Raw genomic sequence first — 26,051 nt, 5'->3', positions numbered from 1 at the left:
GACTCTCTCATGCTGAGGGCAAAGGGTGTAGCCCAAGCCTGACATCTACTGACGTCAAAAAAAGGATCCTTTTACTGAAAAGGCAACAAGCGGAAAACAGTGGATTCTTCAAGGGAGGTGCCGACCTCACCTTGTGGGCACGACCTGGCCCACGTCCTGGGCACGTCCCCAAACACGCAGTCCCAAACTCTCAGGGGCGCCAGGCGCTCCCGAAGGGTCACGCAGAGGTAGACACCCCAACCTGGAACAAGGCCAGACCGAGGCCGGCAGTTCCCCGGCCCCCACCTACCACTGGAGGCCTTTCCGAAGCGGTAGAGTGGGAGACTCACTCCCTCCTACGTCCTGTCCCACGGTCTCCGTCCCACCATCCCCGGTTCAGTTTCGAGTCAGTTTGAAACTGAGTCGCCGCGTGACTTGGGCAGCAGACTTCACCGCTTGGCTCTCGTTTCCCGGCCTGTGGCTCCGAGATGAGGGTCGCCCAACCAGAGTCGGCTCCAAGGGCACGCGGGGCTCCGGTGCGGCGGCGACCAGGGGGTTGGAAAGGCGTCCAGGCCCCCGCCCCTCTGCCAGTGCTCCTTGCCTCCAGGGATCTCGCGCCCCACCCTCCCCTCCCTGCTCCAGCCCCGGGCTCCTCCCCTCGCCTCTCCAGCCCCGCCCGCCCCGCCGCGGCCGCGCTCTCGGCCAGCTGTCACCTCAGTGGGCGGGCCCTGGGGCGAGAGGGGCCGGGCCCAGCGTACTCGGCGCTGCCATTGGCCAGAGTAGGTGAGGCCTCCGCGGGGGCGGGCCCGGAGAGGATGAATGAAGCGGGAGTGGGCGCCGAGCGGCCGCCAGAGCGTGGTGAGCAGCGCGGCGGCCGGGACCTCTGGACGGTAAGTGAGCTGGGCAGCGAGGGCCGCGGAGGTTCAGGGCGCCTTCATGGGCGCGCCGCCTAGGTGCGCCGGGCCGCGACCTGCTGACATCAGGAGCGCGGCAGGTGCCCGCAGACACTGGGCTGGGACTAGGGGATCGAGGTGGCGCCGGCGCTGGCGCGGCTGGAATGCCAGGCAGCGCAGGACGCTGGGCCCCGGCAATGCGCCCCTCCGCCCGCCTGCCCCTTGGGACCGGCTGCAAAACTGACCCCCTCTCGCTGCCAGTTCCCCGGGCAGGGCGCCTCTGCGGAGGCGAGCGGAAGGGAAGGGAACGGGTGGTAGTTGGGGCTCGGGCGGGGATGGAGGGAGAGCCGGGGGTGGAGGGAGAGCCGGGGGTGGTGGCCAGGGCAGGTGGCCCCGCGAGCACGCAGCTCAGGCCACGCGGACAGCGCCAGTCTAGATGCGCCTCTCGGAGAGGCTGGGCCTCCACCTGCGGCGGATGCTGAGTCAAGGAGGAAATCGTCATGAACAGAAGTTTCTCGCGGGTGGCCTCGCTTTGTTCGCGCCACCGCGCTCCAGACACCTCGGGGAGGGGAGCGCGGGCGGAGCCAGCTCCGCGGGCTGGGCGGGGTAGGTGCGAGGGACTGGTCCCAGCCTGTGCGATGCCGGGCGCTCCGCTGTCCTCGCCCCACCACGCGAGGTCCCCCGAGCCCTGCACAGAGCCGGGGCTTGGGTACAGGGGTCCAGGAGCTGAGGGAGGAGGGACGAGGGTACTGCCCTCTGCGCCCAGTGGGCAGCTTGGCCAGAGGCCTGGAAACCGAGGCAGAGGCTGGGATTCCAAGCCCGAGGAGCAAGCCTGGGCATTGCCGAACCCGGTGGGGAGAACTCGGCCAGGTATTGCCGAACCCGGTGGGGAGAACTCGGCCAGGTATTGGGGTCTGGCTTCCGGGAAAGAGGCCCGTGGGTGCCCCTCCCCTTCCTCCACGTGCCCGGCTGGGGGCTCCCTCTGCTGGGTCAGACTTGGTGTGGGGCCTGTTTCACTCAGGACCACATGAGTTTTCCACAGTGAAGTAATCAAGTTCCTAGTGACCGCTTTTCTTGGTGCTTTTGGGAACTTGGGTTTGTTCTGTCTGATCAGAAACCGGCTCCAAGGAGGAGGTGGGGTGAACCGTGATCACCGTGGTGCTGTTTGGTTTTCTTGTGCAGCCTGGAGTGTGTGGACTTCAGGGGAGAGAAGACACTGGGTTCAGCCAGGTCGGAGGAGCTCTAATACCAGCAGCAATCTAAGGACAGCAGGCTGAGCTCTTGGGTCACTGAGCACTTAGCACTGCAGGCCTTGTGCTGCAGGCTTTGAGTATCAACTCATGGAAACCTCCTTCCACTCACATGGGAGCTGCTGTTCCTCCCACTTCCCAGATGAGTAAACTGAGGCACTGAGCTGCAAGATGACGTGCCCAAAGTCACACTGGAGAATGTGGTAGAGAGGTTTGAGTCCATGTTTGTGTGATTCCAGACATCCTACAGCTCTGTACCTGGGGAAGAAGTAAACCCAGGAGAGCTAGGCCTGACGCAGGGCAAGGTCCCGAAAGGTGGGCGGCAGCTTAGGGGATAGGAGCATTTGGCTGGACTGCCCAGATCCATGGGGGCAGGGAGGAGGCTTTCCCAGGTGCTGCCAGAGGGCAGGAAGGGAGAGGCGTCCTGGTGGGACACCCACCTGCACCTTGACCATCCTGCATCAGGACTCATCTCTCGGTCCTGCTGGGTGGGGTTGGCAGACACTGCCTGGAAATTTTTCACAGGGCTGCTACCTACCCAATGGCTATGCCCTAACCCTGCTTCCCTGGGCGTGGCCTCTGTGGCAGGTGTCCCAACCAAGTCCCTCCCCACTGCCATGGTGAGGCAGCCGGGAGATGGGACGTCAGGCAGGACAGCCGTGTGAGGGAGGTCTTGGGGCTGGTGTCTGGTCCTGGCCTCCGGTCTGTTTTGAGTGCCCAGTTCCCAGTGACTCAGCTTGGAGAGCCTGACCCTTGCTGGGTCATGATGGATTTTGGGCTGGTTGTGGCTTGGGCTCTGGGTTATGTCTGGCTTCCAAACAGTTAAGGTCTCCCCTGCTCACTGTGAAGTCCAAGTTAATTCCAGGGCTCAGCGCTGTCTCCTCCATGCCCTCCATCTACTTGTCTCCATGAGTGCGAATCCAGCCCAGGTCAGCACTGCTGAGCCGTACAAATTTGCAGCTTCACGCACTCTTGCGCTGGAGCGAGTTTCTGCTACTTGTGGTCAATTTGAGGCTCCCCACAGGCTACAGGCAGGTGCTGGCACAGACCCAGGTGCCCACCATCCTGATGGCACAGCAGGCCCAGTGGGGGTGCCCAGAGGACTCACCCTGGCCCAATTCCCACTTCCTGCATTGCTTCGTCTGACTGGAGTGTGGACAGAGACCATGAAAGTATTACCCCCCACCCTGAGCCTTCTGCCCTCAGGCGCAGCAGAGAGCCCACTCCCTGCACCTGGAGGGGTATATACGATAGTCATCGGGACGCTCAGCCACTTTTGTTCCTGGGCATTCAGCTGCTATGTGGCCTTGGCATGGTCATGGTGAGCATGGGTGCCCACATCTGGGCAGGACCCCCGTCTTCACCATGGACAGGCCTGCTGGGACACTACCCCAAGACAAGGCCCGCCAGCTCAGGCCTCTGATGACCTGGGTTCACAGATATTCGGTGGAGCCAGGTCCTGCTGTGGGGGAGGGGGGCCATCCTAGCTATGGACGTGCTGGACCCAGGATGTGTCTCCCGTGGGCTGGTCATGAGGACCCTTCCTCTGCTGGCCCAGGTCAGCCCTCAGCCCGCTTATGTCCGTGATGGCCATGGCACAGCCCCTTTCCCACCAGAATTAGCCTCTTGGACCACATCTCTGGGGGCGGAGGACGCACTCTTACAAAAAAACCCCAAACAAAACAAAAAACCACGTGCCTCTTACAAAAACTGCTCAGTCATGTGTGGCCACTGAGGCTGCCTCAGGTCCAAGTACCAGGCTGGCCTGGATCTGCTTGTCAGTGTCCAGAGTCACAGGCTCACGGACTGTGGGCTTCCAACATGTCTTGTCCTCCCATGTGGCTGGGGGCCACATGAACATCCTCACCATGGGGCCACCTTTCCCCAGTGGCTTTTTTACCCAGCAAGCCTTGGGGATACCTGAGGAAGACAGGGGTCTTGGGATCCCTGGGCTGAGGGTGGCACTCCCTTCCCACTCGGGCTTGCTCAGGGCCCAACCTCTAGGCAGATGCATGAGTTGGTACTTGGACCCATAGGCCTAAGAGGCCACCTGGGAGTGGCAATGTCCAGCCTGTGCCAAGGCAGGCCCATCATGTGGACGGAACCTGCTCCCAGCACCCCCAGAGCCATGAGAGCCTCTGCAGGTCTGTTCACCCCACCCTCCCACAGTCCGGGCTCGGGCTGTGGACTCAGGGTGGGAGCAGGAATGTCCATGCTGAGACAGCAGGACACTCCCTGCTGGATAGGTCCTCCCAGGTCTCCTTCAGACAGTCTTCCATTGTCGGCCTCCATGCAAAGCAGCCGGCTCCCTGGCCACTCACCTGTGTGTGGTCACCAGGTTTGCAAATTAGGGTGTGCCGATGCTGCAGTGGCTGCCCCAGGTCCTGACGCCCGGGAGTCTGCTCTACAAATAGCTTTGAAACATGAAAGTCCCCACCTCTTCCCCACCCAGTCAGAGAAGGAGAGATCAGGAGGAGTTTAGGAGGCGAGGGGAGATGGCTGCCTGCAGAGCCCCCGGGGTCATGGGGAATGGAAGGAGCAGGGTGGGGAGGCCGGGAGACAGCCAAGCAGGCCATGGTACAGGAGCTCCATGGGGCTGCTGTGTCGGTGCGGGGCAGTCACCACCGTGTGGTTGTGGCTGGTGGCCTTGGAGCAGTCAGGTCAGGATGTCTGCTGGCTAGAGCACGAGGAGGAAGGAGAAATGAAACCTGCAATTCTTCCCTGGCTGCCAAGTTCTCAGTGGCATCAGGATGGAGTCTGGAAGCACCCCACATGTGTGGATGGGCCCCACCTGCCCACCCCAGCCTCAGGTCTCCCTGGGGCATTTGCTCCAGCTGCAGCCAGACTATCCCATGGGGAGCCAGGCTGAGGAGTCTCAGGGGCCCAGGCACCACCACCTGAGGCTTAACATACTACACTGGGTAATCCTGCATCCTTCCTACCTGCTGGGCTTTGCAGACAGACTTCAACTGGGAGGAGTAAATGCCTGGGGCAGGCTTGAGGAAGAAATGAGCAGGGCCAAGAAGGCGAATGTGAAAACCACCGAGGTCAGTCCTTTACTGACCCCAGGATCTCAGTTCTCATAGGCAGGGCCACAGTGAGCCACCCACATGGGGCTGCGGGCAACTGTGAAGATGCAGGAGGATGGGGGAGAAGGAGCCAGGAGGGGACCCGGAGTCCTCTGCACAGGCACCTCGGGATGCAGCCGATGTCCAGGTGTTGGAAGAAACCTTATCCTGCTAAGATAGCTATGCGTGAACGCACAAGTACTCGCACATGCATGCACCTGAGTGCGCTGTCTCACTTCTCTCGAAGAAGCCCCAGGTGAGGAGCTGCTGGCCGGAGGCCCCAGGGAGCATGTTGTTCTCCTGCTAATCCTCTTGCCTAATCCTTCAGGCTCTGACTCCCCCTAGGGAACAGGGAGAGGTTCTGGCAAGAGGGGAGAGTCCCCCCAGTCCATCCCCTCCTCCTGCTTCCGACCTGCTGCCGCCTGGCCAGGAGCAGGCCTGGGTGGGACAAGGAGCAGGCATGGATGGGACAAGATTCCCCTGTAAGAGCAGGCTCTCTGGGGAGAGCTGTGTGTCCTGCGTGGCCCAGGAGGACAGTCGCTCTCTTCCCTGCATGTGGAGGGCATTCTCTATGCGTCTAGGGCCAGGAGGGTGGTCAAAACCTTCATCAGAGTTGTTCCCAGCCTCAGATGTCTTCCCACGAGAACCAGGGCAGTAGAGCAGCAGAGTGGGCCTGCCTGGGTGGTCAGCAGGTGCCCCAGGACCGCCAGTCCCCTGCTGCCCCCCACTTTGGGGTCACGTGGCTGGAGTACTCTGGAGACTTTGTCCTGGGGCAGTGGTCCAGCACAGGGCTGAGGGGAGCCCTCCTGACTCAGGGGTGAGAGTTGCATCCCTAACATGGGGGCACCCATGGTAGGGATTTCACATGTGCAGGAGATAGCTCAGTGTGCCGGGCCCAGGGGACAGGCATGGATGAAGATGGTGGCAGTGTCCAGTCAGGTGCCCCTTTCCTGCAGCCGGACTCCTGGGCCTCTGTCAACTCCAAGCTGTGAGTCTCTCAGCAGCCTGTGCTATTTGGATTTGCAACTGGGGCAGTTTGCTACTGATTCTTAAGTGGTGGCCTGGAATGTGGGGGACTGTGAACTCGTGAACGGGATGGGGTCCTGGGGATCTCCACCCCCACTGCCCAGCACAGACCTTGCACAGCAGGTGTTGACTCAGGATTAACTGATGTGTGAGTCAGGGTTCTCCGGAGAATCCCAGTTGATAGGAGACAGATTGCTATAAAAAGAGACTAATTAGAAGAGCTCAGCCCACTTGATTTTGTAAGATCTGCAGTTGCAAGCCGAGATCCGGCAGAGATGAAGTCATGGTTCCATCTGAGAGCCACAGTCTTGAGACCCAGAAAGAATGGTAAAGTGAAGTGAAGGCAGGAAAATGCCCAAGTCCCAGTTCAAAGGCGGCCCTGCTGGGCAGAAAGGGGAAGGGTCAGCCTTTCTGTTCTGTTCAGTTCTTCAACTGACCAGATAAGGCCCACTGTCCTAAATCTACTGATTTAGATGCTCACTGATTACAGAAATGCCCTCACAGCCGGCACCTGTAATGTTTGTCCAGTGTCTGGGGGGGTGAGCCCTGGGACCCACCAGACTGACAGGTAGAATCTGCCATCACGCTGCTCTTGGCTCTGAGATCATGGACAAGGCACCAGGTTTAGCTGCAGGTTCAGCAGAAGTAGGGGAAGTGCGATGTGTCTGGAGTTAGATGGCTGCAGGCTCTCAGGTGAGGGTACCTTTGCCCTGGACCTGGGGTGCTGGCCGGAGCAGGCCTGGCCCTCCTGTGGTTCAGTCTCCATCCATTGTCCCCCTCGTGTCCCTCACCTCCCATCTCCTGCTCGAGTCTTCCTTCACCGTCCTGCTGTAGTCACCCGACCCCTCAACCATCAGCCAAGCCTGAAAGTTCAGGTCCCGGAAGAGATGCCACGCTGCAGGTCAGGCCTTAGTGGCAGGTGGGAAGCAGATACGCTTTTCTGCTAAAACAATTTCCAAGTAGATGGAAACCTAGGCCACACGCACAGGGCCCAGGAGAGGAATTGGAGGGGTGGCCCAACTTCCTCCCCAAGCCCTGCAGCGTTGTCCAGTCCTCGGGGGACCCAGCTGGCCTTAAGTGGTGCTGCCACTGGACTCTGCCGCCCTGCCACCCTCCCGCTCGCTTTTTGGCCTGAGACAGAGAAACAAAAGACAGTGGTCTTGGGGCTCAGCCTGGCTTTCAAGGGAGTTGGCCAACCATATGGAGGACAGCTGTGAAGTCACCTTCTCCTGGCTGAGGCTCGAGGGCTCGGGGGGCAGGGGTCACCTCTTACCATTGCAGAAGTAGGTCCAGGAAGGAAATCACCCTGAGTGGCCTGGGCTGCACCCCCAGGCCCTGGCAGTGTTGTCTCAGGGAGCTGATGATCAGGAGCCTGAGACAGAGCAGCTGGCCATGCCCACCGCCCCTCACTCTCACCTGAGTCTACGTCCTGGACTCATGGCAGTGCCTGAAAAGCCCTCGTGCCAGTGCTGGCATCTCCTGCAAGCCCGATTCTCAGCAAACCTGTGGCTGAGATCAAGTTCTTGAGCTGCGCACATAGCAAAGTGTCCTTTAAGCACAGGGCAGGCATCAGCATGACGGTCTGTGTTCACTTCTGGAGCTGGCTCCTAACACCACACACACCCAGCACACGTCACCCAAGATCTTGGTACAAACTCAGGAATCTCCTCCTGAGGACCTGGGTACACAGGGCCCTCCTCAAGGCTGAGATCCCCATGTCACGGGATCCATGTGCCTGCCAACGGAGGGGACACCAGGCGCCACTGGCTCCACGTCATGGCCATCTCTGCCTGTCCCTCCCAACACACAGACCCCCCAGTGCCTCCGTCGCACCAGGGCCCACCTACCCAATTTCTGATTCAAACACCACTGATGAGGGTGGACGTCTCCAACTGGCGCACAGCACACGGAGCAGAATCGGGCCTCAGTTACAGTTCGGGTGGATTCCTTCCTAGGCTGCCTCAGTGGAGGGGGGTGGTGTCGAGCTCTGCACTCGGGCTCTTGTGTCCTGGCCATCACAGCCACTCCTGGCGGACCTGGCCAGGAGGCACCAGGGCTGTGTACCGAGTGATGTTGTGGTCCCATTTATTTCTCATGTCATATGGGTGGTGACCACTGCTGGTCACCTGGTTATATGTCTAAAATGGGATTTTCCATCTGCGAATTGAAGAGCAGGCGATGTGCCTGAGGATAGACTGACTTTCTGTGTTTGTGTCAGAGACCAGAGCTCATGGCTCAGATAAACTTCATGCTGACCTGGAACTGTTTGCACCACCCACACTGGCCTTCCAGTCTTATTAAATGGGCTGTTTTCAAATAGGAAGGACTGTTTCTCAGTGACCATTGCTAGTCGTGAAAGCTTAGCAGCCTGGCTGCCTCCTAAACCCTGCTGGGGCCCGATCCTTCCTGTCCTGGCCCCTGCATTTCTCCTGCTGAGGGGTCAGTGGGAGAGTTAAACAAGCTGGGGGAGGGGTAAACAAGTCCGCGATTTTGCAGATCCTCCTGGGAACACCCACCCACCGATGATAAATCCTTGGCTCGGTACTGCCCTCCATCCCCATGGACCACTGGACCAGCCTCTCCGAGCCACTAATCCCCTCAGCCTGCTTGGGGCAACTCACTCTGGGTCTATTCTAGCCCAGGTTGGGGTCCAGGGCCCTGTTGGTTATGTGTGTGCATTCACGTGTTTGAGCATGAAAAGTGCAGACAGTGGTATGTGCTCAGGTGCACACACAGACGTGTTGGTGCATGTGTGTGTACCTGCCTGTGTATGCACATTGAGACAAAACACTGGAGGAACGAGCCCCATAGCACCAACACACAGTGGCCTCTGGGCAATGATGAGCCTGTTCTGTTTTGCTCTGAGTTTCTGTGTCGGGAGAGTGTCGGAGCCACAGGGCTGGGGGCTGGGGAGGCAGAGCTGTCCTGTCCCAGGGCTCACGCTTGTCACCAGCCACACTGTTCTGCAGCGGCCGGGGCTCCCACGTGAACCGTGGGCACAGCTGCATCGGGACCTGGTCTGCGGGCGCAAATATATTGATTTCTGTCCACTAGGAGCCTTGACGATCCTTCCCCTTCTGCAGGCACCTTCCTTATAGCTCTTATGACCTAGCCTGGTGTGCCAGGGTGTGTAGCTCTATAAATATAGCTCTGGGCGTCGTCATGGCCCCAGGGACAACTGAGGGGGAGTTTTTTCTGTCCACACTTGGCCTCAAGATCTGGCTGCTGATTGCCTGGCAGTGCCAGTTTCCAAAATAAACAGTGGACTCCATGAGTCGATGACACACAGTTGGTCATGGTTCTTTGAATGAAATGTCGTCAAGGACACCTGTGACTCTCACACGCAGTCTCATCCTAACCAGCCCTGGCTGGCAGTGTGACCTCGAGAAAATTGCTGACCTCTCTGGGTCCACTTTCCTTTCCTGGAAGATGGGCTGTGGCCAGACGTGCACCAACGACAGGGACACAGCCTGGGTGTAGAGCTCAGACACCAGAAAGTAGGCTGTTGCTGTTTCATGCCCACTGCCTGGCCCCAAGGGAGGCCAGAGAAGAGGCCGGAGTGAGGCTAAAATTAGCCAACACGGAACCTCTGAGGAGAAGGCCGAGGTCTATAGGAAAGATGGGGCACCCCAGCCTCAGCGCACCTGCAAGGGGCTCATGGGAGGTGGTGCTTCCAGACCCCTCCCAACGCAGAACTGCCTCCTGGCCCCGGGTGTTGGTCCCACCGCAGCCACTTCCCTCACCCTGGGCTGCTTCCCAGTTTGCAAGAGTAACACAAGATAAGCCATTCTTTTGTTTAAAAACAGGCAGTCCTGGGAATTCCCTTGTGGTCTAGTGGTTGTTGGTGGTGGTTTTGTTGCTAAGCATGTCCGACTCTTCCGACCCCATGGACTGAGCCTGCCAGGCTCTTCTGTCCGTGGGATTCTCCAGGCAAGAATACTGGAGTATTTCCATTTCCTCTGAGATTCCACACTGCAGGGGGCCCACGTTCAATCCCTGCTTGGGAAACTAAGATCCTGTAAGCCAGGCAGCTCTCATGGCCAAAAACCAGCCCATGGACATCCCAAAACTGCCATCTCAAGGGCTGAAGGATCTGTTTGGGGCCACTGTGGCTGAAAAGCCCTCTTTGCTCTCGAGCAGCAGGGCCCAGGCAAGGCGCAACTGCCCTGAGGCATGCCTGGTGTCTCTTCCTGACCCCATAGCCCAAGAGTGTTAGTGGGAACAGCCCTCTGCCCTTACCGCTGGGCGTACATCCTGTTCTGAGTGCCTGTGGCCTCCTGGAAGCCAGGACTCCTTGGGGGCTGCGTGAGGGTCCTATAACAGAGGACCACCAACAGGAGACTTACAAGGACAGAACTTTGTTCCTCCAGGTCTGGAGGCCAGAGTCTGGGTGTGGGCAGGTTGCCTTTCGTCTGGAGACTCTGGGGTGGGGCCTCCTCGCCTCTTCCCGCCCCTGGTCCCCCCACCCCGACTGGCGTCCTGGGCTTGTGGCTGCATCCCTGCCTCTCTGCCTCCTTGTCGATGGCTTCTCCCCTGAGGACACAGTCACAGGATTTGGGGCCATCCCCAAGCCAGGTTGTGCATGCATGCCCACTTGTGTGTGACTCTTTGTGACCTCAGGGACTGGAGCCTGCCAGGCTCCTCTGCCCATGGGATTTCCCAAGCAAGAATACTGGAGTGGGTTGCCGTGCCCTCCTCCAGGAGATCTTCCTGACCCAGGGATCAAACCCATGTCTCCTGAATTAAAGTCGGATTTCAGGATGATCGCATCTCAAATCAAAGATCATGTCTGCAAAGTCGCCTTTTCCAGATAAAGTCACGCTCAGGGTAGGGGGACTTTCCTTTTCTGGGGGACCACCATTCTCCCTCCCAAAGTGGCTCCATCACTAGGTGCCTGAAGGGCTCGGTCCACAGATCTGATCTGAGATGAGTCTGGGGCAGCCTCAAGCCTCTGGGCAGCGGCCCCTCCCCTGGCATTTTCATGGGCAGCAGAGGTGTAGGTGTAAGCGAGGCGGGAAAATCAGCTTCTTTCCTCTTAGGATGCATAGTGCTTGTTGTCACCTGGGTTCCCAGGCAACCTTGGGGCAAACAGAGGGCCTGTTGACCTGGCGTAGGGACTGCCCTCTCTCAAAGTTTGGGGGTGTTGGGGTGACAGGAGCCCCTGGGAGCCTCAGGATGAGTGATTTCATGGCCCTGATTGAGCTCCTTTTGGTCAGGGGCCAGGGGTCAGAGTGAGGCCCAGAGAGGGCAGGCTGGGAGTTTGCAGAAAGATGCAGGGTTGGCATGACCGCCCTTAACCTGCCTGTAGGGCCGCAGACCACAGTGGTTTCAGCATCTTGAGAGACTGGCCACAAGTGAGGCCCAGTGCCAGCTGACCCTCCTGTCCAGTGCCACCCCAGGCATCTGGGGCACCTGTCCTTATCCCTTCCTCACTTCCCACACTCCACACTCTGCACTCGGATGGTTTTCCCTTTTGTGCGGGAGTGCGAAGCCAGCTGGGTGTAAGTTCAGAGTAGGGGGCAGTCAGCTGTCCCAGGCGGAACACACAGCTCAAGATGGTGAGCCAAGGCCATGGGGAAGGTGTGGGTTGGGGAGACTCAGGTGTTCACATAGCTTCCGACTCGGTCCTGCTGTATCTCGGCTCTGCTCTCTGCTCTCTGGCCTTGTTCAGGCCAGGGGTGCCCTGAGTGTGTGGGTCTGGATCCCAGGAGGGGGCTGGTCAGGGAGACCACCCCCACCAGGCTGGACACCAGGCAAGCAGAATGCAAGGCCTGGGGGCGGGTTCTCCTGGAGTGGAAACGCTAACCAACAATTCTTCCCGCAGATCGAACCAGCTGTTGGAATCCCGCGCGTCCGTTCCCACGGCTGTCACTGCCACACCCTCAGCGAAGATGCCCCAGCACTCGACGGGGGACAAGCCCCTCGTCTCAATGCCGCAGCTGGTCTTCCCCGGCCTACCCTCGGGCACCGACAGCGAGTGTGACCACACACCCTCCAGCAGGCGGGTGTCCCTCAGTGCACCCCTGAGCCAGCCACTGTGCCAGCCCGAGAAGCGTGGGCCCCAGGCAGCCCAGGAGGTGTGCTACGTGGCAGCTGGACAGCCCGGGGAGGCTTGCGGCTGGCGGGCCTTTGCCCCTGCGTGCCTGCAGGCCTTCAACACACCGCAGGGCTTCCTGCTGTTCCTGTGCGTGGCCTCCTTCCTGCAGGGCATGACGGTGAATGGCTTCATCAACACCGTTATCACGTCCATTGAGCGGCGCTATGACCTTCACAGCTACCAAAGCGGCCTCATCGCCAGCTCCTATGACGTGGCTGCGTGCCTCTGCCTCACCTTCGTCAGCTACTTTGGAGGCCAAGGCCACAAGCCCCGCTGGTTGGGCTGGGGCGTGCTGGTCATGGGCACTGGCTCGCTGGTCTTCGCGCTGCCGCACTTCACTGCCGGCCGCTATGAGGTGCAGGTGGATGAAGTCGTGGGGACCTGCTGGGCCAACCACAGCTCAACATGCAGGGATGGCGCCTCCGGCCTGTCCAGCTACCGGCTGGTCTTCATGCTGGGCCAGTTCCTGCATGGCATGGGTGCCACACCGCTCTACACACTGGGCGTCACCTACCTGGATGAGAACGTCAAGTCCAGCTACTCACCGGTCTACATTGGTGAGTGGGCAGGCGTGCTGGCAGTGAGGCCCACCGGGCGTCTGCTTGTAGCCCAGCCCCATCCAAGCCCCCTATGTGCATTTCCTCATTGGCCACATGTGGTCACATCTGGCCTCAGGGGCTCCTAGGTGAGGTGGCAGGTGAGCACGGGCCTGAATTTCACCTGATGCCTCAAGTGATGGATGTGGTGCTGGCCGAGCTCAGCCTGACCCCCATACATCTTGAGGGTTCCAAAGCACGTGGTCCGGTGGTTAGTACTCTGCACCTTCACCGCAGGAGGCCCAGGTTTGATCCCTGGTTGGGGACTAAGATCCTGCAAGTTGGACTCAGCCAGTGGCCGGGTTACAGAGCTGGGCACTGCCATGCCTCCTGTGAGGGATGGCCTCAAGCCTCATGCTGCCCCCGAGAGCCTCTTGTTTATTTGGGTGAGATTTCTGAGCTCTCAGCCTCATGCTGCCCACTTCTCTGAGCGCATCCTGCACGGTCTACTCTCCCAGGGCAGGGCCGGGGTCAGTGGAGAGCCCCCAACTTGTGCTCCAGCCTAGCCAGTCTTACTCACTGTCCCGCTTCCTATTCCACCGTCATGTGGCAGTTGCCATTCTGAGGTCTGGAGTGGGGACCCAGGTGAGCCTGCAGCCCCGCACGGGTGCTGCCCTCATCTTGCAAAATGAGGGTCTTGGGATCTTTTGGGGGGAAGGAGTCCAGGGGCCATCTGCGAGGCTTTGAGAGGAATGTTTTAAAATCACCTTGAAAGGTTGACACTGGCCGATATCAGACACAGTGGAGACTGTACAAGGAACACCCGGGTTAAGGGGGTTCCCCCCGGGGCTGGGGTGGAGGGCAGCGATGCAAGGGTTTCTCTCAGGTAGGCAGGTGGGGCAGGGGATCCTGACGGCTCTGCTCCTTTCCAGCCACCTTCTACACCGCGGCCATCCTTGGCCCCGCAGCTGGCTACCTGGTGGGCGGCGCCCTGCTGAACATTTACACCGATATCAGCCAACAGTGAGTGACCTGGGCCCTACGGCTATGGTCTAGACCACAGGGAAAGCACCACTGTTGGTGCAGGGGGATGGTGGCCTTGGGCAGGGGTCCAGGCTGGCCCTGCTCTGGTGGACCTGGGAGTCTGGGGGCCACTTGGAGAGTGTAGCCTGGGGGAGGGGACAGTGTAGATGGACAGCCTCCCAGAGCCGGGAGAGACCAGCTGCGACTGCTCCCGTGCTCTTTGCCGAGGCCAGGGCACCAGCTGTGCCCCCTCTGCACTGCTTTGGGGTGTGGGGTGTGCCTTGCCCTGCTCTTGCTGGGAGAACCTGGCCCCCCGCCAGCCGCCTGTCCTCACGGCCTTGTTGGGAGGCAGCCTGGCAGGCCCCAGAGGAAGGGACCTGAGCAGGCTGCACAGCATCAGCCAGCCGGTTACCATGGTGCATCCCCACCCCACATCTTCCCTGATGCCCTTGTCCACTGCTGGTCCCAGACCTGGTGTTGGGGGGGGCATCAGGGCAGAGTCTTGATCTCTGCCTCTCACTGACCAGCAGGCAGAAGGGTGCCTGGTGTGTGTGCTCTGGGTGCTGTGAGCACAGCACTGACCCCAAGTGTCTCTTGCCGCAGGACGGAGCTGACCACCGAGAGCCCACTGTGGGTGGGCGCCTGGTGGGTTGGCTTCCTGGGCGCTGGGGCTGCTGCCTTCCTCGTCGCTGTCCCCATCCTCGGCTACCCACGGCAGCTGCCAGGTGGGTGCTTCCCGCCCCAGGTGAGTGGGAGACAGGACACGCTGTCCCCTGCTCTTCCTCCTCCCTTCATCCACTGGGCGATGCTGCCTTCCTGCAGGGTGGCCCAACCCGTGAGCTTCCTCTATGCCTACCACCTTTACCCGCTCAGGAACCCAGGGGAGAGGCTTATTTCAATGGGAGAAGTGCGCCCCTTTCAGTTCCTTCCCTCTGGTCCCCTGTTGAGCCCTGCAGACTCTCTCCCACCCCCCTTCCCTGCCAGTGTGTCACTACGGTGCAGCTAGTGTCTGTCCAGGAGCCTTGTCTACCAGCTGGTCCCACACCCAGGAGAGGAACTGGGGCCTTGGGTCTCTGCCACTCACCAACACCCATCCTTTCAGGCTCCCAGCGCTATGTGGTCATGAAAGCATCTGAAACATACCAGCTGAAGGACAGTAGCCACAAGGTGACCAGCAACCCTGACTTCGGGAAAACCATCAGAGACCTGCCTCTGTAAGGACCTTGGGGGTCTCTCATCTGTGCCTGTGTGTCCTGCAGACCCATTAGGGTACTCCACATGCTGGGTCTTCACCCTCAGCTAGGAGAGTCCTGTGATCCCTCCAGGGTCATGTGGGAAGTCCACACCCCCTATACATCCCGTGACTCAGCAACCTTCGAGTTTTGGCTCCAAAACTTAGGCAAACAGATTAAGAAGCAGTAGACAGAACCTCCTGGCATGGAGCCACTGAGGGCCTGTTCTGACACCCCACAGCGCCTGCCCCCCACTACCCAGGCCTGTGGACCCAGGGACCCACACACAGGGGCCTGTTCATACTCCTGCATGGCAGGTTCTGGGGGCTGCGCCTGGTACCTCCTCGTGGTTACTAAGTGAGCCCCTGATGCTAGGGTGAGTTGTCCCGCAGACAGTGAGTCCACAGTCCTCAGGGAAGCTGCTGACCCCACCGCCAGGAGTCACCCTCCACCCGTCCTCTGCTCATTTCCCTGGGAGTCACCTGCATGTGCCCTCGGGGCTCCATGGGAGGGACCATCCAGCCTCTGCCTCCTCTGGGGCAGTGATGCCCTGTGTATGTCATGTGTGACCTGGCCTCACTTTGCGGACCTCACTGTGTCAGGACAAACCCAGCCAAGGCTGCTGGGATCTCAGAGGGACCGTGTTCGGGGGGGCTCCCAGTGGGCCAGGGCCTCTCGTCAGGGCATTCTGTGAGGGGCTCTCCCAGGCAGGGGGAGGAGGCGCTCAAGTTACCTGCCTGAATTCAGCCTCACTGAGTGCCCACCCGCCCCGCAGCTTCCTCAGCCCATGAATGTCCCCTTGCGGGGTGGATACTGTCAGCGGTGAGAATGAGCCCCCGATGTCTGTCTTCAACACAGGGAGGATGACGTGGGGTCAGGGAAACCCTGGGCTGCTCGCTGCCTGGTTAGACCCCCCAGAAGAGCCACCCACTCCGGAGTTGCCCCTGAGACTGGCAGAACCGCCCCAGGGCCGCACTGGCTGGGGACACGCTCGTCCTGTCTCCCAACACCACAGTGGAGCTGGGTGGAGGGCCACCCACTCTCTCTGAGCAGAGCCAGCACCACGGGTGTTAACAGCCTGGTCCCCATAGCCCCAGGGACAAAGTGCAGAGATAAGGAGATTTCTGCTCAGGCTTGGCTCCCTGAACTGGCTGCTGCTGATAAAAGGAATCCAGGAACATGGCCCTCTGTCAAGGTCGTGACTAGTTCTCTGAGCCAAAGTTCAATACAGGAATTTCAGCTGAGGAACCTATAGACAGGGATTAAGAAATGAGGAAGTTCACGTATTTCTGGGAAGAGTCACCTGGCCTGAGCCTCACTGAGCATCCCCATAGCCTGAGCAGGTCTGGGTAGGTCCGGGAAGGGACTGGTCACACCCAGGGCTTCCCAGCTACCATACACACAAACACACACAGAAGCACACACACAAACACTCACACATGCACACATAGGCACACACACACGCACACAGGTGCATGCACATAGGCACACACACACGCACACAGTCTAGTCCCAGACAGCCTCACCAAGACAGCATTTCCTCTGCATCTTATTTCCTCCATGTACGTGGGGCTCGGACAGTTGACCAGAAAGAGGCCTGGTCATAAGTCTTCTAGCCTGGACGTCAGTTCTAAAATGGAATCAGGCCTCTGTCTGCAACAGGAGGGAGACAGAGGCTGCCCTGAGGTTAACCTGAGCAGCTGCGGGGGTGGGGTGACTTCATTAGTGTCGATCTCCTCCCCCGGGGGCTGTGACCGCACTGCGAGCTCCTACTAGGCAGGATCCAATTTATTGTTGGCCTGTGTCCTCAAAATGAAGAGCATTTCAGCGTCAGGGTGTCAGAACTGCTTTGACAGGTGCACTGATGGCTGGGCCTGGCGGGGTTTCCCTCCTGCGAGGGTCACACTCTTGTCTGAGGGGCTGGTTCTCCGGGCGGGTCTCCTTCCTAGGAGTGTGACCCAGAGTGTCTCAGGGTGTGGGACTTCCCTCCTGGGAGGGTGAGCCGCAATGTCTGAGGAGCTGGCTCTGCGGGCAGGAGGCTCATGAGGCCTCAGCTGCAGACACAGAGAATAGGAGCAAAGGCGGCCGTCCTCAGCCGCTGTGACAGGCTCTGTCAACACAGCCATTTGTCACCAGACTTTGCCTACTTGTGGGCACCTGAGAAGACCCATGGCTCCAAGAGAAACTGCCTCCAGCCTGCATCACTTTATCAAGCCCCTAGTGTCACCCCACTAGCCACTGTCCCCCAAGTGCCCACCAAGAAGAGTTGGGAACCAGTCAAGCCCACCAGGGGCTCCTTGGAGGGGTCTCTGGCTCCAAACCATGGGTCTTCCCACCACCCCCTTTCACTGGTGGTGCTTGAGTCAGCCCCCCTGCAGGCCCTGATCCCCTCTCCCGGCGGCCACCCAGTCCTGGATGATGACAGCCGCCTGTCCCAGTCCCCTCTCCTGGTCCTCCCAGCTGCCCCCAGGGCTGATTCAGTAGCATCGTGATCCCTCGGGGTCTCTCTCCACACTGGAGCCAGACTCTGTGACCTCCACCTTTCCCAGCAAGCCACGGGTTCCAGATCCGGGCACCAGCACTCGCCTGCCCCACGCTTGGTTTCTCTGGAGTAAATGTGGGGTGTCCCCCGCTCTCCTGCACCCTGCCCACTCCTTCCTCAGAACCAGGGCTCCTTGTGTTCAGGTGGGAAGGGCTCTGACTCTGGCCCACTCTGATTCTCAGTCTCTTCTCTCTGGTCTCCATTCCCCTCCCCATGGAGCAGCTCCATCTGGCTCCTCCTAAAGAACCCCACGTTCATCCTGCTCTGCCTGGCCGGGGCCACCGAGGCCACGCTCATCGCCGGCATGTCCACGTTCGGGCCCAAGTTCATCGAGTCGCAATTCAGCCTCAGCGCCTCAGAAGCCGCCACCTTGTTTGGTGAGAACACTCCTTGAGTCTTAGGGAAATGGGTCCTCTGCTTTTTCATCAGTTTTCAGAGGGGCCTTTGATAATCTCTTCTAGAAAACCCCAGGCAGTGCCGCCCACATGGGCCACACATCCTGGGTGTGTGGTCCTGCCCAGGCAGGGGCCCAGAGCAGGCATCCAGGCTCCTACAGGAGAGCTCTGATCACACTTACGAAGCCCCCCTCCCTGATGGGGAGGAAGGTCATTACTGGGGGCTGGCCAGTCTCTCCATGGGTGCTGGGGAGCCTGGGTCTTTGTGTCCCTGGTCATGGCAGAAGGGGTTTGGGTGGCAGATCCCGCTAGACTCCCTTGGGCCTGGTCGTCCCTGGGAGCCAGGCGATGAGTGTCCTGGGGTCTCCCTGAGTCTGGAGACCTAGGCCAGCTTGGCTGAAGGCATACTGTGGCCAGAGGTGGTTGGCCTTCCCAGGTGAGGGTCCTCCTCAGGACCCTCCTCCCAGCCCTGTTCATGGCATAGCCCTGTGTTTGGGGGCAACCACGGCCTCATAGGGGGCATGCCGGGCATGAGGTATGTGCGGTCCATCCTGGCCAGGCCCCACCCACAGGGCTCTCTTCCCTGTGTAGGTGGATGATGTCAGATTGGGGCCCTATCCCCCGACTAATGCCCCTAGACACCCCTCCTTGCTGGCCTCATTGCTGAGCCTGTCTGCCTACATCCCCACCCAAGCAGCTGTCTCCCCTTCCCCACAGCAGCCAACAATCCTTTCTTAGAGCAGCATGTCCCTGGGGTCCTCAGAGCTGGTCTCAATCTGGGGAGAGGGGCTCACTGAGCCTAGGGGCTTTGAGGTCCCCTCCACCCACTCCCGTCTGCACCCCATCTCATGCCAATGAAGCCACGCACACCGTGCGCTCAGTCACCTCAGTCGTGTCCACCTCTCTGTGACCCTATGGACTGCAGCCCACCAGGCTCCCAGGAACTGGACCCAGGTCTCCCACACTGGGAGAATCGATTCTTTACCATCTGAGCCACCAGGGAAGCCCTACGTCGTACCAAGTGTCAGCAGCCACCAGCTTCTCCAAACACCTACTTGTGGTCAGGCTCTGACTGCCTGGGCCCGGTAGTGTGTTTGTCCTGTGGCCTCCCCAGCGGGTGGGGCTGGGGGCCAGTGACCCATCCTCTTCCCTGTCTGTTCTTCCCCTGCCTCCCTGGGCCTCTGAGTGGCTGGCCTGGTGGCCTCCCCAGGCCCCGGGGTCCCCGAGAGCACTGGTCAGGGTCCCCACGTGAGATGCAGAGCCCAGCACTGCCACGAGAATGGGGCCCCATGACTGTGCACCTCCATCTCCCCATCTGCAAAGCGGAGATGAGACCCAGCTAGCCCCAGCCCCAAGGCCCCCAGGATGGCCCTGAGCCCTTCCCTCTCCTCAGGGTACCTGGTGGTGCCAGCGGGAGGTGGAGGCACGTTCCTGGGTGGATTCTTTGTGAACAAGTTCAAACTCCGAGGCTCCGGGATCATCAAGTTCTGCCTGCTCTGCACCCTGGTCAGCCTGCTGGCCTCCTTCATCTTCCTCATGCACTGCCCCGGGGTTCCCATGGCAGGTGTGACCGCCGGCTACAACAGGAGGTAAGGGCCAGGCAGCACTGGGGTGAGGGGAGACCCCTGTGTGAGCTGGGGGGACCAGGGGTCCCTGGAACGGAGGTGGGGTCTGGCACTTGGGGTGCCGTCGCTGGCTGGTTATAACAGCAAGGGGACTTCCCAGGTGGCGCTAGTGGTAAAGAACCCACCTGCCAATGCAGGAGACATAAGAGACGTGGGTTTGATCCCTGGGTCATGAAGATTCCCCTGGAGAAGGGAATGGCAACCCTCTCTAGTATTCTTGCCTGGAGAATCCCACGGACAGAGGAGCCTGGTGAGCTACGGTCCATGGGGTTACAAAGAGTTGGACATGACTGAAGTGACTTAGCAAATAAGCAAGCATAACAGCAAGGATGATGACCTCAGTGGGGCCTGGTGACTGGTCCCTGAGCCTCTGTCTATAAAATGGGACAGTGGCAGCCCCAGCTGTGGAGCAAAACTCAGAGAGTTCAGAACCCCTCCGTTGAGGGCCGGTGAAGACCAGACCCTAGACTTGCCCCCACCCCACCACCGCCCTCTTCTGCCTGCAGCCTCCTGCCTGAAGGGCACCTGGAGCTGATGGCTGCCTGCAACACTCACTGCGGCTGCCAGACAGAGCACTACAGCCCCGTGTGCGGCTCCGATGGCCTCATGTACTACTCGCCGTGCTATGCGGGCTGCTTGGAGGTGGCCGTGTCTGGCCCTGGCGGCCAGAAGGTAAGCGTGGCTGCTGAGCGGTTGCGGGGCGGGGGTTGGGGCCCTGCCGCTTCCTCCGGTAATCAGCGCTGTTGTTGCGCTCCTCAGGTGTACCGAGACTGTAGCTGTATCCCTCAGAATTTTTCCTCTGGTTTTGGCCATGCTACCGCAGGGAAATGCACTTCAACTTGTCAGAGAAAGCCCCTCCTTCTGGTTTTCATATTCGTTGTAATTGTCTTTACCTTCCTCAGCAGCATTCCTGCACTAACAGCGACTTTACGGTAAGCCCGGGGCAGGGTTCACTCTGGTCCAGAACCTTCCCTTTGCAGCTAAGCTGGAGCTCTGCGAATCCCTGAGGGATGTGTGCCGGGCCCCGAAGAGCTCTGGCAGGAAAGAGCTGACTGCCTCTTGCGGTGCTTGCCACCTGGGGAGGTGGTGATGCAGCCCGGGGCTTGGCCAGGACCCAGAGCCGCCATGGGGGTGTTATGTGTTAGGCAACCAAGCTTCCCCAGGCATTGACTTATGTTGGTTTTTCATTGCAGGTGCGTCTGTGATCAGCAGAGATCTTTTGCACTGGGAATCCAGTGGATCGTGGTTAGAACTCTAGGTACTGTGCTGTGTAAGGAAGCCAAGCACAGTTGTGTGGTGTGTTCACTGCACAAGAGCAGGCATCAGGCTCAAGAGCCTCCCAGCAGGAGGCTATGTAGCCCCAGGGAAGGATGCCATTCCTTAAGAATCCACTAGAGGGACCCCTGGCCATTTATTTGCCCTGAGGGTACTGTTGTTCAGTCACTTAATCTTGTCTGACTCTTTGCTACCCCATAGACTGCAGCACGCCAGGCTTCCCTGTCCTTCACTATCCCCCAGAGTTTGCCCAAACTCATGTCCATTGAGTGGGTGATGCCATCCAACCATCTCTTCCTCCATTGCCCCTCAATGCCCCTCTTCCTCCTCCTGCCCTCAGTCTTTCCTAGCATCAAGGACTTTTCTAAACAGCCCAGAGTGTGCCCTTTCCTCAGTAACACACAGATTCCACCAGAGTCAAAGATCATGGGGCATCTTGGTTGCAGAGGCAAGTCCCCAGAGAAAGGATCCCTTAAGTTCCCTTTGCACCCCCTGAGAACACCTTCCTGAGGGCCCATGATGTATGGGTCACTGGCACTGCACCCCCATCCCTGCTCCCCAGATGTGTCCAGCCACTGAGTGCACCTCTCTTCACAGGCAGCATCCCGGGGCCCATTGCCTTCGGCTGGGTGATCGACAAGGCATGTCTGCTCTGGCAAGACCAGTGCGGCCAGCAGGGCTCCTGCTTTGTGTACCAGAATTCGACCATGAGCTGGTACCTGCTCATCGCAGGGGTGGGATACAAGGTGAGCAGGGCAGTGTTCCCCCAGGGGCACTGTGGGGGAGGGGTGGGAGCCCTAGAGTCCATTCCAAAGAGCCAAGAGTCTTGGGATCTTGGCAGCCCCTGGGTTCTTCCAACAGCTTCATCCCCCACTGGAAGGGGTGCCCTGGGTATCACCCCTGCTTCTGGTTCCCAGAAGGGGATCATTCCCTGTTCTGAGTGGTCACTGTTGGGATGTGATGACCTGATGCCAGTGGAGGCAATGACGGGACAGCAAGTCCAGGGCTTATGTCCAGCCCACCCCCATCCCCCTGCCCTCTGGAGCCCTCACCATCCTCGACCCACTCAGCACCACCCCCCCCCCACCCCCTCGTGGCTTGCTCTGGGGCTCTAGTCAGCTGAGGCTTTGGAGAAATAAAAAACCACTCCCCTGAGCCGAGTCAGGCAGGCCTGCCCACTCGGGCTGGTGGGCTGGGAGGGTCCACAAGCTGAGTTTCGCCCTCTGCCTCTCTGGTGGGCCTTGAGTTACATCCCACTCTTCAGCCTGACCCTCTGCTTTCAACTCTTAAGAGAACCTTTCTGCTGGATCTCTCCACACAAGCTCTGCAGGGAGAAGCTTAGTATTTTCATTTTGAATTTACCCCCATTGGAGGAAAAGGTGCAAGACTTCCCAAATAAAGCAGAATCTTAGGGCCAGTCTATAAGAATGTCTTGGTTTTCTTCTTCAGGTGGAGGGTAGACTCAGGATGTCGTACTGGCAGACAGGGAGAGCCTCTTTAGGGAGAGCCGCAAAGACAGGATTCTCAGCTACCTTTGGGTTTATCTCCCCGAAGATTAGCTTAAAAATAGCCAAGTGTGAGAAGGGATTTGTGCGGCTCTGGACAAGTAGGTCAATATAAAGAGTCTTGCCTACACAGGGAGCCCTGGCCTTTACTTTCTTTTTCCCTGTGTTGTGTGATCCCTCAGCCAGAGCAGCCGGCTGGTATGCAGACCACTGTCTGCCCAGATAGCACCCCCACAACCTCTGCACTGGGGTGGGATCGGCTCCTAAAGTCAGTGCTAATTTTAGTAGGGGAGCGGGGAGCGGCCAGGTGCTCCTGTTGGGTCACAAGGTCACTAGAGGAAATAGCCTCTTGTTGCTGTAGTTTCAGGTCCATCCACCCCTGTGAAAACCCAGCTTTCACACCTTAAACACACACACACACACAGAGGCCAGCATGCCTGCCCACAATTTCATCTTCCGAACGGCCTGTGACTCCAGCATCATCATGGGGTGATCTGGGCAGTGGCTGCAGTGAAGTGACTGCCGACGCTGACCACCTCTTTCTTAGGTTCAGGGGCAGCTATGACAAAAGACCCCACACTGGGGCTTAGACAGAAATTAATTCTTTCTGTTCTGGAAGCCAAGTGTCCGAAATCAAGGTGTCTGTAGTGTCCACTGCATCTGGGGTTTCTGCAGGGCTCTGTCAGCTGCCTCCCCCTCCCAGTGGCTCCTCCGCCCTTGGGTCTCCTAGGCTTCTGGGGGCAGCACCCTGTCTCTACCTCCATCTTGGCTGCTCCCTGAGTGTCTGTGTCAGCCCCCCTTCTCTATGTGGACACCAGTCACTGGACCTCCTGCAGAATGACTGCAACACCCCTAACTTAATTATGCCCACAAAGATCCTATTTTCAGATTGAGTCCTGCTCACAGGTTCTGGGAGTCAGGACATATCTTTTGGGGTACACTGTTCAGCCCACAGCAAGCACCGCCCACTTCACCCAGTGCCCTTGTTTTCAAGTCAAATCTCATTTTTCATTCCCCCACTAAAAATATCGGTATCCAAGCTGGGTCTGGCTGTGTAGGACAGATGGGTCCTCTGGCCAGAGCAGGGCCTGGCTCTCCAGGATGCTGTGAGGAACCCAGAGCCAGGCCGGGGCTTAGAAATGGGAGCACCTGGGACCTCTGGGTGGGCAGCTCGGCCAAGGTCCAGTGGCTCCTTTCTCTTCAGGTCCTGGGCTCCATATTCTTTGCCATTGCCTGCTTTCTGTACAAGAGCCCATTGGGGTCTTCTGATGGCCTGGAGGCTTCTCTGCCCAGCCAGTCCTCGGCCTCTGACCACCCCTCAGACCTTCAGGAAGCCCCCTCAGCTCTCCGGATCCAGAGTGACATCTGACGGCCCAGCTGCCCACCCAGGGGCATGGACTTGCCACATAGCATGTCCTGGAAACACTGTCTCATTGCTCCCTGGACGCGGGGACCCCTCCCCGATTGAGGCCCAGCATTGAAGACCTGCAAAAATCTGCTGGTGGATCTTGGGGGACTGAGCTGATGACCACACATCGAAGCCTCAAGGGCACCGGGGAGGAAGAATGCAAGATGCATCCAAGTGGAAGCCCCTGGCCCAGCCCCCCTGGACCTCGCCAATGGAGCAGGGTGACCGGCTCTTGGCGTGGGAGAAGCAGCTGGCTTCCCGGCTGGATGAGGCACCATCTCTCTTTGGTCCCTCACTCTCAGCTCTTTCCCATGGACTTGGCCAGATGGCGTCCCTGGGAGCCTCAGGGTCCCTTGGAAACATGGACAGCTGTGCTTGTAAAGCCACCTGTGCCCTCCTATGTGACTGCGTCTGTCATTGCACAGAATGCAAAACCACCTGTGGACTCCAGGGAGCTGCTTCCGTGTCCCCTCTTCTCTCCTTCCAGCGGCAGATGCCTGGAGTGAGTGGTGCCCTGTGGAGATGCTGAGCTCCCATCATGGTCTTAGACGCCCAGGGCTCCTCACAGTGCTCACGCTGATGCTGGCCTGGTTGAGGCCACTCAGAGGAAGGGACAGGGATCCCACACTGTGGACAAGCTGGTGCCTTGGGGCTCCTGGGTGGGTCCATGGCATTTTTCAGGCAGCCTGCCTTGATGTCCCACATTTCTCCTGATAAAGAGGAGACCCGGGGGCTGTGTCCTGGGGAACTTCTCTTTCAGGTGTTGTTGTAAACCTGCTGTCACCTCCTGTCCTCAGGCTCATAACCCTACAGCGGGGCAGGAGCAACCTAAGAAGGTAGCTATGGACCCATATTGTGCAAAGCACTTATTTATAGAATTTGTTTTTACTTGACCATTTGCTGAGCACTTGTGACTTCTACCCGGAGGGCATTGGGACTTGTGTGGAATGTTTACTGTCCATGTCCTCTGTTAAAACTGTATGTATGTAAATATATTTTAATATTTAAAGCATATATTCCTTCCCAGTGTGTTTTATAACCATAAATCTGCAAAGTTCAGCAGTTTTGCAAATTGTCTGAGTGGGCTTTTCTGAGCTCATGTCCTTATGGACTGCCCTGGGGTGAGCAGTCGCTTGATTGAGGTCCCTCCCACCCCTCAAAGTGGTGACCCCTTCCCTACGTGACCTGAGTCCCCTTCCTTCAGGGCCCAGCGCCCAAGTTGAGGGCAGGGGGCTTGGCCTTCAGCCAGGGTCCTGCTTCCCACCACTGTCATGAAGCGGTGGGATTCGGTCAGGGTGACTGGGTACCGTGGCCGGCACTTGTGTGTGTGTACACGCGTATGCACACCTGTCAGGCCCAGCCCAGGGTTACTCTTTCCCTAAACGTCCAAATGTGACAGAGCAGTGGCCAGGACGGGGTGTGTCCCTGTCTGCTTCATCTCCTGAAGGTGGGAGGTGGCGATCACCGTTCTCACTGGATGCTTCTCGGAAGAGGCGTCTGGTTCCCGGCTCTGCCTGTCCCGGCACCTGCGGCTGGTGCTCTGGTGTCTCATTACACAGGGCACGTCGGCCCCTCTGCCTCCTTTGGGGATCCATCAGTAGATATCACTGTGGATAGCATCACTGGTTGAATCTGTGGGTAGGGGGGTCCTCAGGCACCAGCTCTGGGTGCGAGCTATGAGCCGGCCCTCAGCCCCGTTTTTGCCAGCTGGGAGTCCAGAGGATCTGCAGTTGCAACCATGGGCTCCAGAGGGCAGCACAGATGCGTCCTGGGCCACAGGCTTCGCCGAACCCAATCTCTCTGGCCCCCTCGCTCTACTGGACCCCCCAGTCCTGTCCCCCGCCGGCGGCCCCTCCCCCAAGAATTCAGGCGGAAACCAAAGAGGGTCTCTCCCTTCCACTCCCCTGGGAGACATGTCTGAGACATGAGGTGGATGCCCATCTTCTTGGAATCCTCATCCTCCGTTTGCTGAGGACTTGCAGGGCCCGGGTTTAAGCAGGAAACAAAGGCTGGTGCATTAACTGATCACCTGCCCTACGCCGGGCCTGGGGCACATGCCCTTGGGCAGCGGGACCCCTGGTGCCTGGCAGAGCCAATGCTTCTAGATTGTATGCCTTCTGTCTCTGTTCTTGGAGACAGGGTGTCTTGTGTATGCATTCACTGAGCCAGTGTGTGCTTATTAAAAATCACATTTAAG

The 26,051-nt window shown here is 59.1% G+C and overlaps 1 protein-coding gene across 1 annotated transcript; it reads left to right on the top strand.

Moving 5' to 3' along the window:
* Positions 1 to 755: 755 nt before the first annotated feature.
* Positions 756 to 24,868, top strand: SLCO4A1 (solute carrier organic anion transporter family member 4A1). The gene is made up of 12 exons (XM_015099785.4): positions 756 to 869; positions 12,041 to 12,870; positions 13,782 to 13,872; positions 14,476 to 14,597; positions 14,975 to 15,086; positions 17,869 to 18,023; positions 19,435 to 19,630; positions 20,173 to 20,338; positions 20,426 to 20,598; positions 20,860 to 20,924; positions 21,539 to 21,687; positions 23,651 to 24,868. Exons 1-12 carry the CDS (start codon positions 799 to 801, stop codon positions 23,813 to 23,815), a joined length of 2,295 nt encoding a protein of 764 aa, XP_014955271.3. The 5' UTR covers positions 756 to 798; the 3' UTR covers positions 23,816 to 24,868.
* The last annotated feature ends 1,183 nt before the right edge of the window (positions 24,869 to 26,051 follow it).

This window comes from Ovis aries, chromosome 13 (assembly GCF_016772045.2).
Source record: "Ovis aries strain OAR_USU_Benz2616 breed Rambouillet chromosome 13, ARS-UI_Ramb_v3.0, whole genome shotgun sequence".
Classification (NCBI taxonomy): Eukaryota; Metazoa; Chordata; class Mammalia; order Artiodactyla; family Bovidae; genus Ovis; species Ovis aries.
The sequence above is the reverse complement of the archived record's forward strand: the minus strand, read 5'-3'. Positions and strand labels throughout refer to the sequence as shown.

Coding starts and splice junctions, on each gene's coding strand:
- SLCO4A1 (XM_015099785.4), top strand. CDS start 799: ATGAAGCGGGAGTGGGCGCCGAGCGGCCGCCAGAGCGTGGTGAGCAGC. Junction 870..12,040: donor GCGGCCGGGACCTCTGGACG/GTAAGTGAGCTG, acceptor TTCTTCCCGCAG/ATCGAACCAGCTGTTGGAAT. Junction 21,688..23,650: donor TCGCAGGGGTGGGATACAAG/GTGAGCAGGGCA, acceptor CTTTCTCTTCAG/GTCCTGGGCTCCATATTCTT.